General features: G+C 43.0%; 1 protein-coding gene across 2 annotated transcripts; it reads left to right on the forward strand.

Annotated features, from left to right (window-relative positions):
* Positions 1-2479: 2479 nt before the first annotated feature.
* dap3 (death associated protein 3) lies at positions 2480-14283 on the forward strand. Of its 2 annotated transcripts, XM_017714548.2 has the most exons (14): positions 2480-2559; positions 2703-2845; positions 4075-4116; positions 4234-4347; positions 5773-5874; positions 6080-6188; positions 7202-7294; positions 8700-8830; positions 9253-9333; positions 10529-10696; positions 12385-12444; positions 12545-12634; positions 12729-12846; positions 14047-14283. In XM_017714548.2, the coding sequence occupies exons 3-14, from the start codon at positions 4078-4080 to the stop codon at positions 14130-14132; spliced, it is 1191 nt and encodes a 396-aa protein (XP_017570037.1). In that variant the 5' UTR covers positions 2480-2559; positions 2703-2845; positions 4075-4077; the 3' UTR covers positions 14133-14283. The 2 variants fall into 2 exon arrangements, with proteins under 2 accessions (XP_017570037.1, XP_017570038.1); XM_017714549.2 differs by lacking the exon at positions 2703-2845 and having other exon boundaries at positions 2551-2659.

The raw sequence follows: 14283 nt of genomic DNA on the forward strand, positions 1-14283 counted from the left end.
AGATAGATGGATTTGTGGATGGATGGATGGATGGATGGATGTGCGGATGGATTATGGATGTGTGGATGGATGGAAGGATGGATTATGGCTGGATGGATGGATGGAAGGATGGATGGTGGCCATTCAGCAGTAACATTGTTGTTTAAAATAAGTACAGTACTGCACCTGAGGAGGACACCCCCCCCCCCCCCACCAACACACAATACTACCACTACAACTATTATTATTATTAATAATAATAATAATATAATGGATTATTAATTACAAAAATATTATTACTATAATAATAATTATTATTTTATTCACTATTGTAGAGTCATTATTATTGGGGCATCAATATCAGTGACCTTATCTTTAAAATATATCAGTCTGTCTGCGTCACTGAAACATTTCACAGCGTGATCTACGGCGAATCTAAAGTCTTCTGCTATGAACAGAATGAAAACCTGCTGATGGACCAAAAGTGCACTTAAGCTTTCATCCTTTTTAAATCCCTCACTTTTGACCCCACAGGCTTTCATTCATTATTAAAACCCTTTCTTTCTCATACATCATTCAAGATGGAGCCTCCAAACTTAGAGCACATCTTAGAACAACAATCAATCACCACAACTGTTCCAGACTACAACAGTCAGACACCACCGTTCGTTGACTTCGTTTACAGTCAAGTACAGGTTACTCATATTTCTGAGGGGATCAGATGTAAGAGAATCCACCTGCATGAGGAAGGAGAAAGTGAAAGTGAAAAACCAGGAGTTTCCAAAACTGAAGTTCAAAAACTGATTAAAGTCTACAGAGAAAACGAGGCTCCTAACAACCACCTGGAAGCCCTGGTAGCCCCCAAAACTGCCCCCATCAGATAAATGGCGCTGAAAGCTTTGATCTCTGAGAGAGAGGAGAAGGTCAAGCTGCTTCAGATCTGAAAACATGCACAGGCATTTCTGTCCATCCTTCCACTGTGAGAAGACCACTCAGCGCTGTGGGTCTGAAAGGACGTGTAGCTGATCAAGAAGAACCTCACTGAGAAAAGGAGACGGACACATCAAACAAAGAAGCTGAACGATGGACTGACCGCCCCAGAGTCCAGACCTCAGCACCACTGAATGGGTTTGATTAAATGATCAACCAGCTTCTCAGACTGAACTTTGTTAAACACCAGATTCATAAATGCAAATTCATGCAAAGTTGTTGGTGTTGGAGCTACAATGGGTAACCTTTATGGCCTTAAATATGAACATTAAGAGACCCTTATTAGTCCCACAACGGGGAATTTGGTGAAACACCACCTACACACTAGGGGGCAGTGAGCACACTTGCCCAGAGTGGGTGGGCAGCCCTATCCACAGCGCCCAGGGAGCAGTTGGGGGGTTAGGTGTCTTGCTCAAGGACACCTCAGTCCCGTCCTGTCGGCTCTGGGGATCGAACCGGCGACCTTCCAGTCACAGGGCCGGTTCCCTGACCTCCAGCCCACGGCTGCCCCCGCCCCGTCTCCCATGTGCACCTCTGGTGTTGCTACTGTGTAGTACGCTGTTAGAAATAAAGGTTCTGTACAGGGACGTCTTTCATTCCCCAAGGTACACACAGTGTAAATGGACCCTCAAAGGTACAACAGTGGCTTAAAGTTCCAACTGTGAAGCTTAAATAAGGTTTTCTCAAATATAAAGTTTATGTTTATGCATTTTATATAGCTTAATATCATAAAACAACACCGTCAAACAAAGGCTGGAGTCAGGAACAGGTGTATAAGTCAATTCAACATAAAATATATATCATTTCAGTGGCATGTGGTATCACTGGGTTTCCTGACCGAAGGTCCTGGAGTTGTGCATCCACTTCTCCACCCAAGCAAGTCTATAAAAAGCGTGTTCCTGGTCATGCTGTCTCTTTAACCTTTAACCTGACACCTGATAAAAACACACAAAATGACAGCATCTCATCACTTTAGACCAGTCAGAACATTAAACTTGGACACGGGTGAGTTAATGAAAGTGAGCCGCTGTGCTGTATAACCCAGAGAGCAAGGAGCGCGCTAGAAAACATGGCCCAAGAATTATGATGTGCTTTATTTTCACATACATTTCATACTGGACTAAGTTTATTCTAAAGGTAATCCAGGACTAAAATGAAGGTTTAACCCTGGGGTTAACAGGGTGCAACACACTTCAACCTAGTTTAAAAATGACCAGGGCCACAGCTAAACCATCATTTTGATCCTGGATGAGGACACTTTCAGAGTAAATCTACATTTCATTTCATCCAGTTGTTTGATTGATGGTATTTGGAGGATAGAGTGGGCTGCTGTGCTGTAGGGGGCTGTCATAACGCGTTAATACCGCTTTAAAGCTGCACTTCTACGACTTTTTTTCTCCAAATATTACGACTTTTTTTCTAAGTCTACTATTTTTATTTTTATTAACAGGGGCCCTAAAACGCCGAAGCAGAAAAAACAGCGTAGATATTGCTTAATGTAAAATAGAGGTTCACGAACTTTTATTGTGTAGCCTGCAGCGTGACGTCACAGCCGGAGAGTACGCGGCTGTGCGGCTGCGCATGTGGCAGGTTAGTAAACCGACGTTTCTCCGGTTTTTCGCGTTTATTCGCCGCGGTTGCTGGAGTCTCCGTGTCTGAGGCCGGTGGCGGGTTTATAGCCGTGAACACGGTAAGCGGTCGTGGTTAAATGCGCGTTTTCGCTGTGTTTTCAGTGACTGTGGCTCAGCGGACGCTGTCAAGGTGAGATTTCTCTCCATTCACTCCACCGGGCAGAGAACCCGCAGCCGGTGTCCCACCGGGCAGAGAACCCGCAGCCGGTGTTCCACCAAGTTCTGGAGCCACTCTAGAAAGAGCTGTGAGTAATGAAATATGCCACTAGCTGAGAAAAGCCTACTAACGTCAAGGTAGAACCGTTATACACTTAAAAAAGATGGTTCTACAGGGGGGTCTTTAGTGAAGGCAATGGTTCTAGAACCATGAGTTCTGTCTAAAACCTTATAGAACTTTGCAACAACAGAAGAGCCCGTTTTGGTGCTAGATGGAACGGTCCTTTAAGGAATTCTCTATCTGAAGAACTATTTGACTGTGCAAAGTACCTTTTAAATTGTGAAATTAGTTTAGAACGATGACTTCTACATAGAACCATTTCATGTTAGAATGGTTCTTCGGATAGACGGAGAATGTGTTGTAGAACCTTATTGAAAATGGTGCTCTGTTCTGCTGTTGTTACAATGTCAAGCATCTTCAAAGATGTTTTGTGCAGAATTGAGCAACAACTTGGATCACCATAGCAACTGCCTAGCAACCTCCACGGATACCTGAACAACACCCTAGCAACCATTAGAACCACCTTGCAACACCCTACCAACCACTGCTAATGCCTTAGCTGTTACTCAGGGCCACCTATGATACCATAGCATTTGTCTAGCAACTGTCAGGGATACCGTAGCAGCCACCTTGCAACTACCCTGGGTACCATATCAGCCACATAACAGCCTAGCAACCATCGCAATCACAGTGCATACCATTTCCCAGCACCACCTGTGCAACCACCTGGGACAGTATAGCAACCACTTAGCAACACCATACCAACCACCGGTAATTACTTAGATGTTACTCAGCAGCTACCGTAGCAGCTACCTTGCAACACCTTAGTAACCATTGCAACCACCTAGCAACCCACCTAGCAACCACTGGGCATATCTGAAATGCTACCCAGCACCACTCTTGCAACACTGAGCACCATATCAACCACCTAGCAACAGCCTAGCAAACATCACAATCACAGGGCATACTTTAACCATTACCCAGCACCACCCTTGCAACCACCTGGGACACTATAGCAACCTCTTAGCTACACTCAGGGAACGACCTAGGATGACATAGCAACCCCTTAGTAACCACTTAAATTACCATAACAATCATCTGGCAGAACCATAGCAACCACTTGGGCATTGCTTAAGCTATGCAGCGGCTCAACATTCTCTCGAGGAAACACACTTTTCTGGTTTTTGCATTGATGTTGATTTATTTATATTAATATAAATCATTAAGGAAAAATTGTTTCCTGTGGTTTCTGTGCAGATCATGAATCTCCCGAGACTTTATCACAGACTACGACTGACAGTAAGTGGCTGCTCTTCTGCCTCTTATGTCCAGTTTAAGTGTTAAAACGCGCTCATTGTTCGTCCAGCTCTCTGACTCAGACCGACTGGTTCATTCTGTCTTGTGTCCATCTCGCAGGCTCGGTCCCTCCACAGCAGCGCAAACGGGCAGCAGGTGGAGAAGGTCGCGGTGGCGGTAGATCCAGATGTTCCAAGCCAGGTTTCTGTGTTCCGGACGTCAGAGAATGACCCGGTATGTACAAACTACCTAAAGCCGTTTAAACACCAAAAACCATTTAAAACATTAAAAGGGCAACTCCACTGATTTCCCAGAGTCGATCAGAGCGGTTTGGTGTGAAACGCTCCGTTCTGGATAAATAAAAAGTCAGAATCATTCACAGTGGTGGTGATGGGAACCAGACGTCCCTCTAAAAGCTCCTCAAAGAAAGTTCCTACATTTACTGGTTCTCAATTCACTGCCTGACGTCATTGTTTTATGACCGCTTTGAGAAGATTTTGGACTAAAACCTGTTCTCTGGAGTGATGAATCACGCTTCACTATCTGGGTTTGGCTTCCACACAGCACCAAAAAGCCCCTCCTGACGTCCCGCCCACAGCATTTCCTTGGCAGCAGAGGCTGTTTGATGGTGGACTGCAATTGAATTTAACTTTGCTTTTCCACATTAAAGGCTCACGATACGTTTCTGGAGAACGACTGTTGGTATTTGAACTGAACAGTACAACAAACACAGCCCTCCCTTCAGAAGCTCCACACCCCCGAATTCATGGACGTGCATTGCTGAGGTCAAAATGCCTTTTTACATCTTCGTGGCCACAAAACCCTTCGCAAACATTGTACAGAGAAATACCATAATATAACAGTCGAGTGAAAAACGGCTCTGCGAGTAATGTTGCTGTCGCTACGGACCGTTGTTAGTGTTAGTGACTCTAACCAGTTGCTAACATAAGTGGACAAAACAATACTGACCTGTTGATTCCGTAGCAAACAGGAATTAATGCTGCCCACCTGTCCAGCATGAGCGGCCTCCTCATCCGTTTTCAGGCATTTCTACTCTCAATGAAGCTGAAGTCGCTGCTTTTCGTTAGTTTCTTGTTCACGTTTTTCTGTTCCGCCTTAAAAGATTCAGCGCCTAGACTACATTCAGGCTTCTTGTTAGAATTTTCTCGTTCCACCTTAAATTGTGCGCACACGGTGTGTGGGCGGTCACTGGGCGGGCAAAACAAAACATGGGGAGGGTCGACGTTTTCAAAGGGCGGAACTAACATGCACACGGGACTTCGTTCTCTGCTCAGGACACCGTTACACCACTACATCTTTACATAGAAATGAGTTGTTTGCTGCTATATTAATGTTTAAAACGTCGACTTTATCACCTTTAACTTTTTCCAGCCATCAAAATGCAAGTGCAGATACGCATGTTGCGTTGTGTTAAATAATGCACACTCACGTTAGAAACGCAGTTGTAAACACAAATTAGCATTTTCTAATTTACATTTGAATTGCGTCCAGAGTTTGTTGCCATAGGCGGCTCTGTGTGATTGAATAATGCAGAAATGCCAAAAATCGGTGGGCACCCACTGCCCTAGTCGGTCTCTGAGGAGTCATATGAAGACATGGACGAGTAAATTATGTCTCTTTTTTCCGATTTCTACACAGACCTGTCATACGGAGCTGCATGCCGGTCAGTATTACACCCTCCCTCCTGCACATATGCGCACACTGTTCCCACATGGACTGCCCCCGCGCTTCCAGATGCAGGTATTTATCAGCATTTGTCCGCATTGTTCTATATTCTGTGTATTTATCTATTTATATAATTACTTTGATGCTTTTATAGTGTGTGAAGGCCGTGTGCTTCATATTCAAAGCAGGAGAGTCAGAAATCGAGCCGAATGGTTTCTGTCGACAGGTGTTTTGTAATTGTAGTTTAATGACGGTTTCCTTCTGCGCGGCTTGTTTACAGATGAAGACGTTTAATGAAGCGTGTGTGATGGTGAGGCAGCCGGCGCTGGAGCTCATCACCTGCCTGAGGAAAGCAGACTACAGCGAACCTGCCCTGCGCTACGTACTCTGTATCCTTTTCCGCAGGATCATCACAATCAGCAGAATCTTTGTTCACCAAGAGGCAGGTGTACAAGGAGCTTTTCTCCAAAATTAAAGCCCGTAATATAATATAGGAGCTACACTGTATATAAACATTCACAATACACAAACAGTCTGTAAGTAAAGGACGTGCAATGAGGGATGCGGTCGGGTACTGAAGTGCCGAGGCGCGTACATACGCACTACTAAAGACTTTAAATATAAACGTTAATAGTTCAAACTTATGGCAATGTGTGTGTCTGATCCACTTGTACCAGCACAACACACACTAACACACCACCATGTCAGCGTTACTGCAGTGCTGAGAATGACCCACCACCCAAACAGTACCTGCTCTGTGAGGGTCCATGGGGGTCCTGACCACTGAAGAACAGGGTAACAGAGTATCAGAGAAACAGATGGACTACAGTCTGTAACTGTAGAACTACAGAGTGCAGCTATACAGTAAGTGGAGCTGATAAAGTGGACAAATACATATATGTATACACACTATATCTCAAAGTTTTCACTCCCCCATCCAAATCATTGAATTCAGGTGTTCCAATCACTTCCATGGCCACAGGTGTATAAACCCAAGCCCCTGGGCCTGCAGACCTTTTATATTCTGTCGTATATTTTCTACTGTATATTCTGTTTTTCATGGCAACAGACAGTTGCACGAGCATTTCACTGCATGTTGTGCTGTGTACGGCTGTGAGTGAGTGCGATAAAGCTTGATTTTGTTTGCTGGGATGTAGGTCTGAAGGTTAACATGATACTAATTAGTACTGCTTAGGTTATTATGTCTGTTTTCTTGTTGGCCAGGCTTGTAGCTGTAGTGCTGAACATGCCGTGGGGAGACAGGAGCAACTGTTTACAACTGTTTTTGGCAGATTCTTATATGGTAGCACTGCTGTAAGCGTCCATAACCAGCAGCCCATCCCTTAACCTCTGTGTCTGTATGTTTAGCATCTGCACGAGTTTTTCCTTCACCGTGTATTAGATGGAGAGAAGGGCTGTGGGAAGACTCTGTCTCTGTGCCATGTGCTTCATTTCTGCTCCACTCAAGGATGGCTAGTCCTGCACATACCAGATGGTGAGAGCTCATGCAACCACCTCATTACATAACCACAAATAGCAACTATTAGGCTCACTAGTGATCGGCTGTATTAAAGGAAACGGTGCAAAACTAGACATCAGTAGGGATAAAAAGGAGCTCAGTATGTGGGGGAATTCTTACCCTAAAGATATTACAGCTGGTTACTGTGTTTGATGATGCCCCGTATACACCATATGGCTGAAGGTGTGGACCTGACCATCACATGTATACGAGCTTGTTGGACGTCCCATTCCAAAACCATGGGCATTAATATGGAGTCTCCCCCCTTTGGGGCTGTAACTGCTTCCTCTCTTCCGTGAAGATTCCATTGTTTGTGGGAATTTGTGTCCATTCAGTCAAAAGAGCATTTGTGAGGTCACACGCTGATGTTGGACGAGAGGGTCTGGCTCGTGATCGACGTTCCAGTTCATCCCAAAGGTGTTCAGTGGGGTTGAGGTCAGGGCTCTGTGCAGGCCACTGGAGTTCCTCCACACCAATGGTCACTCCATGTCTTTATGGAGCTCGCTTTCTGCTCAGGGGCTCTGTCATGCTGGAACAGCAGAGGCTCTACTCTAAACTGCTGACACAAAGCTGGAAGTGTATAACTGTGTAAAATGTCTTTGTGCTGTAGCGTCAACATCACCCTTCACTGGAACTGAGGGGCCTGAGAAACAGCCCCAGCTCATTATCCCTCCTCCACCAAACTTTACAGTTGGCTCTGTGTGTTCCGGGAGGTAGTGTCATCCTGGCATCCACCAAACCCAGATTCATCATCAGACTAACAGACAGTGAAGCGTGACTCGTCACCCTGCAAAACATGTTTCAGTTAAAAATCTTCTCAAAATTCAGCGTCTCGGACATCAGGCAGGATTTACTTTCTGGACCTGAACTACCCATCTCTCACTGCAAAAAACGCTGTCTTGTCAATTAAATATAGTCAATAAATCTAACATTTCAGCTGTTAAGATAGCTGTAAGCTTAATTTAAGAACTTTGACCTTATTTCTAATCATTTTTTCACTTGTTTTAAGTAGTTTTAATAAGTAAAATTCTCTCACTGTACTGTCAGATCATTTTGCTTGATTTGTGCTTAAAACCAGCAAAAGTATCTGCTAGTCTAGTGAGATACTTTTACTTAATAAAGTGACTTAGAATGTGAAAAAAAGTAAATTATAAATATACTAACCTTATAATAAGAAAATGGGAAATATTAGATATTTAGAGTTTTTGGTGGTTGGAGCTCTCCAGGTTTTTCTCTCAAACAAACAACATTTTGTTATTTTTAATTTTATAAGCTTTAATGAAAAACCTAAATAGCTTCATTAAAGTATGCCAATGTTTAAAGGAGTAAAGTAGTCTCGTCTCGTAGTCTGACCACTAGGTGTCTCTGTTTCTTTCTGTAGCTCATTTGTGGGTGAAGAACTGCCGGGAGCTGCTGCCCTCGTCCTCCCGCCCAGGCCGCTTTGATCAGCCAATCCAGGCCTTGAATTGGCTGAAGAATTTCAAAACCACCAATGAGCACTTTCTCTCCAAGGTACTCTGTAACCATGGCAACATGTTTAATAACGATTAAGTACGGTAATGGTTCTTGTAACCTGGAATTAGAATTTAAAATCGCAGCTAGACTCACAACATTGAACACTGCAGTGAGCAGGATTATGAAAAATGCGCCAGTCTGAATCAACTGTGTTGGCGTTTTGATGCTGTAGCCAGTTAATCAGTAAAATTATTCAGTTTTATGGACAAATTAAAATTCTCAGACGGTTTATTAGCTAGTAATATGTAAATACTTGCTCCAGCTGTATTTGTGGAGATTTACTGAATCACTTTCTAAAGAATCGTTCTCGAGTTGAACCACTGTGAAGATCGGAGATCCAGTATTCCGCCCAAACAACTGATCGCTTTTTTATTTCGCGCATGAACTTCCATGATTCGCTACTTCTTGTTGGTGAGCAGATAAAGACGACGCAGCGTTACGTGTGGACGAAGAGAGAGAGCACAGAAGAAGGACGGCCCTTAGGGGAGCTGGTTGACCAGGTGAGGCTTTTCTACCGTACTTGTCATTGTGTCCACAATTCTGTTCAACTCTAATCAGGGCCCATCCGATAAGACAGTAGACTGAGTTAAAGAAGCTGAGAATCCAAATAACCCATAATATTGGCTGCTGTCAATTTCCATGATCCAAAACTAAATAAAGCCAAATAGATTTAGTGAAAGTGTTTTTCTTAAATCCCAATATGCTGAAAGTGTTATGTAAAAATCTGAAACACACCAACTGCAGAGGCCTTCTGGCCTACGACGTTATTTGTCATGTTAGTTATTATTATTCTTGCGTGGCATTTTATCCCTCAGCCTCATCAAAATCCCCAATTCTGTATTATTATTATTATTTTTATTATTTTTTGTTGTTTTTTTTTTCTTGCACTACAATACCCAGCGTGCATTACACAAATCTAACATACAGCCGTTGTGATGGAGTTTCTGTTTGCAAACATGATGATGTAAGGGATAATAATGATGATATTCGTGTCTTTGTCATTCTGATTCGTTTCCTAGCAGTGAAGTTAGACGCAGTCGTATGCAAAAGTTTGGGCACCCCCTAATTTTCTAAATGAAATTGAGTTAACACGACCTCTGCAGAGAGCACGCATTTTAATACGCAATGACCGTTTATTTGAAGGTATGGCGCATTTTATATTTTGTTTTGTTTTTAATGTTAAACTCAAATAAGCATATAAATAAAAACTGCACCGTAAAATTAGCTGAAAAATGCCATATTTATTTTTGTTCCCTGTAGAGGGCGTGGTATCTTATTTAGACTTAGAAAATAAACAAAATATGTCATTTGACTGGGGGTTTAAACTTTTGCATACAACTGTAGCGGGACTCCTTCTGCTTAAGCCAGCTAGTAGAAAATAAATAAATAAATAAATAAATCAATACTGCCACCAAGTGACCCCCCCAAGCATATGTCGTTTTCCTCACACCTTCAGATTACATCATCAGATGGAGATTTTCCTTCGTTTTAGTCCCACTCCCGCCCCCTTGTGACAGTGAGCTGGTGAGATTGTGATGGGTCTCACGTAAATCCTCAGGACTCCAGATCCTGCTTCCTGGGAATTGAACCCATGGTCCTGGAGTTGCTAGACTCTTTTCTCCTCGTGCCTCTTTCCGTGCTGTAGTTGCCCCCTAATTTTGTGTTCATCTTGCTTGTGCCTTGTCCTCTCCTCAGGGCGTGTCCCGTGTGAAGAGCAGCAGTGATGTAGTGGGGGCGCTGCTGAGGGAGCTGAGGCTGCAAGCAGGGGGCGCTGCTGAGGGAGCATTCAGATTGGCTGTGGCTGTAGATGGAGTGAACGCACTGTGGGGGAAAACAACTCTGAAGAAGGAGGACAAGAGTGAGGTGTTGTGCCTTTTCCATACGAGCTTGTTCAAATTATTCTGTTTCACATCACTAACATGAAACGCCAGGTAGAGCAATAATTTCTATAATCGGTTATTCCATCAACCAGCGCATTCATTTGGTTACATCTCTGCTGCAAATATTTTTTTCTTTTTTTTCACTACGTCTAAAAAGACTTTTACTGTTTTAAATGAAATAGTAGAAGCCGTATCGCCCCCTACGCTTCCTGTAGTGTATTACAGTCTGTCAGAGCGACTGTGTGGATCATATGAACATTATAGAGCTTTTTAAATGAAACAGTAGAAGCCGTATCGCCCCCTACGCCTCCTGTAGTGTATTACAGTCTGTCAGAGCGACTGTGTGGATCATATGAACATTATAGAGCTTTTTAAATGAAACAGTAGAAGCCGTATCGCCCCCTACGCTTCCTGTAGTGTATTACAGTCTGTCAGAGCGACTGTGTGGATCATATGAACATTATAGAGCTTTTTAAATGAAACAGTAGAAGCCGTATCGCCCCCTATGCTTCCTGTAGTGTATTACAGTCTGTCAGAGAGACTGTGTGGATCATATGAACATTATAGAGCTTTTTAAATGAAACAGTAGAAGCCGTATCGCCCCCTACGCTTCCTGTAGTGTATTACAGTCTGTCAGAGAGACTGTGTGGATCATATGGACATTATAGAGCTTTTTAAATGAAACAGTAGAAGCCGTATCGCCCCCTACGCTTCCTGTAGTGTATTACAGTCTGTCAGAGCGACTGTGTGGATCATATGAACATTATAGAGCTTTTTAAATGAAACAGTAGAAGCCGTATCGCCCCCTACGCTTCCTGTAGTGTATTACAGTCTGTCAGAGCGACTGTGTGGATCATATGAACATTATAGAGCTTTTTAAATGAAACAGTAGAAGCCGTATCGCCCCCTACGCTTCCTGTAGTGTATTACAGTCTGTCAGAGCGACTGTGTGGATCATATGAACATTATAGAGCTTTTTAAATGAAACAGTAGAAGCCGTATCGCCCCCTACGCTTCCTGTAGTGTATTACAGTCTGTCAGAGCGACTGTGTGGATCATATGAACATTATAGAGCTTTTTAAATGAAACAGTAGAAGCCGTATCGCCCCCTACGCTTCCTGTAGTGTATTACAGTCTGTCAGAGCGACTGTGTGGATCATATGAACATTATAGAGCTTTTTAAATGAAACAGTAGAAGCCGTATCGCCCCCTACGCTTCCTGTAATGTATTACAGTCTGTCAGAGCGACTGTGTGGATCATATGAACATTATAGAGCTTTTTAAATGAAACAGTAGAAGCCGTATCGCCCCCTACGCTTCCTGTAGTGTATTACAGTCTGTCAGAGTGACTGTGTGGATCATATGAACATTATAGAGCTTTTTAAATGAAACAGTAGAAGCCGTATCGCCCCCTACGCTTCCTGTAGTGTATTACAGTCTGTCAGAGCGACTGTGTGGATCATATGAACATTATAGAGCTTTTTAAATGAAACAGTAGAAGCCGTATCGCCCCCTACGCTTCCTGTAGTGTATTACAGTCTATCAGAGCGACTGTGTGGATCATATGAGCAGTGTATGTCAATTTTATTGAATAGTCATTGCAGTTCCACTGATGATATCTAATATTTCGAATTTGTTTTAATTTCTTTCTCGTTCTTTCTGCCTGGTTAGGTTTTGCCAGAGGAGCTAACGCTTATCCATAACCTGAGGAAGATGTTGAGAAATGACTGGGTAAAATCTCCTATTCATCAGAATCATTGCTGTGTGCCTCAGTGAGGGTTGTTTGTGCTGTTTTCGTCCTCTTCCTCGTCTCACTTTTCTTCTTTCACAGTGTGGGGGAGCCATTCTCACGACGCTGTCTCAGACAGGATCTCTGTTCAAACCTCGCTCAGCCTACCTGCCCATGGAGCTGCTGGGAGAGGTCAGTAAACCCACACATATACACTAAAATCATTTGTCAGTGTGATTCCCGGTAACCAGACTCAGCTGTACAGTAGTTGTCATTTCTCTTTCAGGAGGGGTTTGATAACATGGACCCCTTTGTGCCCATCCCTGTTTCCAACTACAGCGATAAGGAGTTTGAGAGCTGTTACCTGTACTACCTGGACCGTAACTGGCTCCAGCATCCACACAGTGAGTGTCTGAGTGCAAAACAACAAGAGTTAAAGCATTAAATGTCTAGTGTATGTAATACGTTTTATTATGATGTTGTTATATCTTATCATGACTTTAGTGTCGGAAGGTAATATCGTATCGTGACTTTAGTATCGGAAGGTAATATCTTATCATGACTTTAGTGTCGGAAGGTAATATCGTATCGTGACTTTAGTGTCGGAAGGTAATATCGTATCGTGACTTTAGTGTCGGAAGGTAATATCGTATCGTGACTTTAGTATCGGAAGGTAATATCGTATCGTGACTTTAGTGTCGGAAGGTAATATCGTATCGTGACTTTAGTATCGGAAGGTAATATCGTATCGTGACTTTAGTGTCGGAAGGTAATATCTTATCGTGACTTTAGTATCAGAAGGTAATATCGTATCGTGACTTTAGTGTCGGAAGGTAATATCGTATCGTGACTTCAGTGTCGGAAGGTAATATCGTATCGTGACTTTAGTATCAGAAGGTAATATCGTATCGTGACTTTAGTGTCGGAAGGTAATATCGTATCGTGACTTCAGTGTCGGAAGGTAATATCGTATCGTGACTTTAGTGTCGGAAGGTAATATCGTATCGTGACTTTAGTGTCGGAAGGTAATATCGTATCGTGACTTTAGTGTCGGAAGGTAATATCTTATCGTGACTTTAGTATCAGAAGGTAATATCGTATCGTGACTTTAGTGTCGGAAGGTAATATCTTATCGTGACTTTAGTGTCGGAAGGTAATATCGTATCGTGACTTTAGTGTCGGAAGGTAATATCTTATCGTGACTTTAGTATCAGAAGGTAATATCGTATCGTGACTTTAGTGTCGGAAGGTAATATCGTATCGTGACTTTAGTGTCGGAAGGTAATATCGTATCGTGACTTTAGTGTCGGAAGGTAATATCTTATCGTGACTTCAGTGTCGGAAGGTAATATCGTATCGTGACTTTAGTGTCGGAAGGTAATATCGTATCGTGACTTTAGTGTCGGAAGGTAATATCGTATCATGCAGTCTACAAATGTGGCAAAATGATCGCATATTTAAGATTCATTAACATTTTTATATTATACTAATAACATGCCTTCAAGCGGCGTGCGGTGTACAGTATGTGGAAAAACACTGGTGTTTAAAACAGCAGCAGAAAGGCATTTTGGGATTTTTGGAAAGCTCTGATTTTGTTCCTGCAGGTCGAACAGAGGACGGAAAGAAGGAGCTCATCTTTCTCAGCAGCAGAAATCCATCCATTCTGGAAAGATTGTGTGCTTTCCTCTGATAAATATTCCCCTCTCTCTCTCTCTCTCTCTCTCTCTCTCTCCCTCTCTCTCTCTCTCTCTCGGACTCTTTCTGTGTAAAATTATACGTAATACAGATTACATGTGTGGTTCATGTCTTTAATAATAAAAAGCTAAAAAGCTGGCCTGACA

The sequence above is a fragment of the Pygocentrus nattereri genome, chromosome 3, assembly GCF_015220715.1.
Source record: "Pygocentrus nattereri isolate fPygNat1 chromosome 3, fPygNat1.pri, whole genome shotgun sequence".
In the NCBI taxonomy this organism is placed as follows: domain Eukaryota; kingdom Metazoa; phylum Chordata; class Actinopteri; order Characiformes; family Serrasalmidae; genus Pygocentrus; species Pygocentrus nattereri.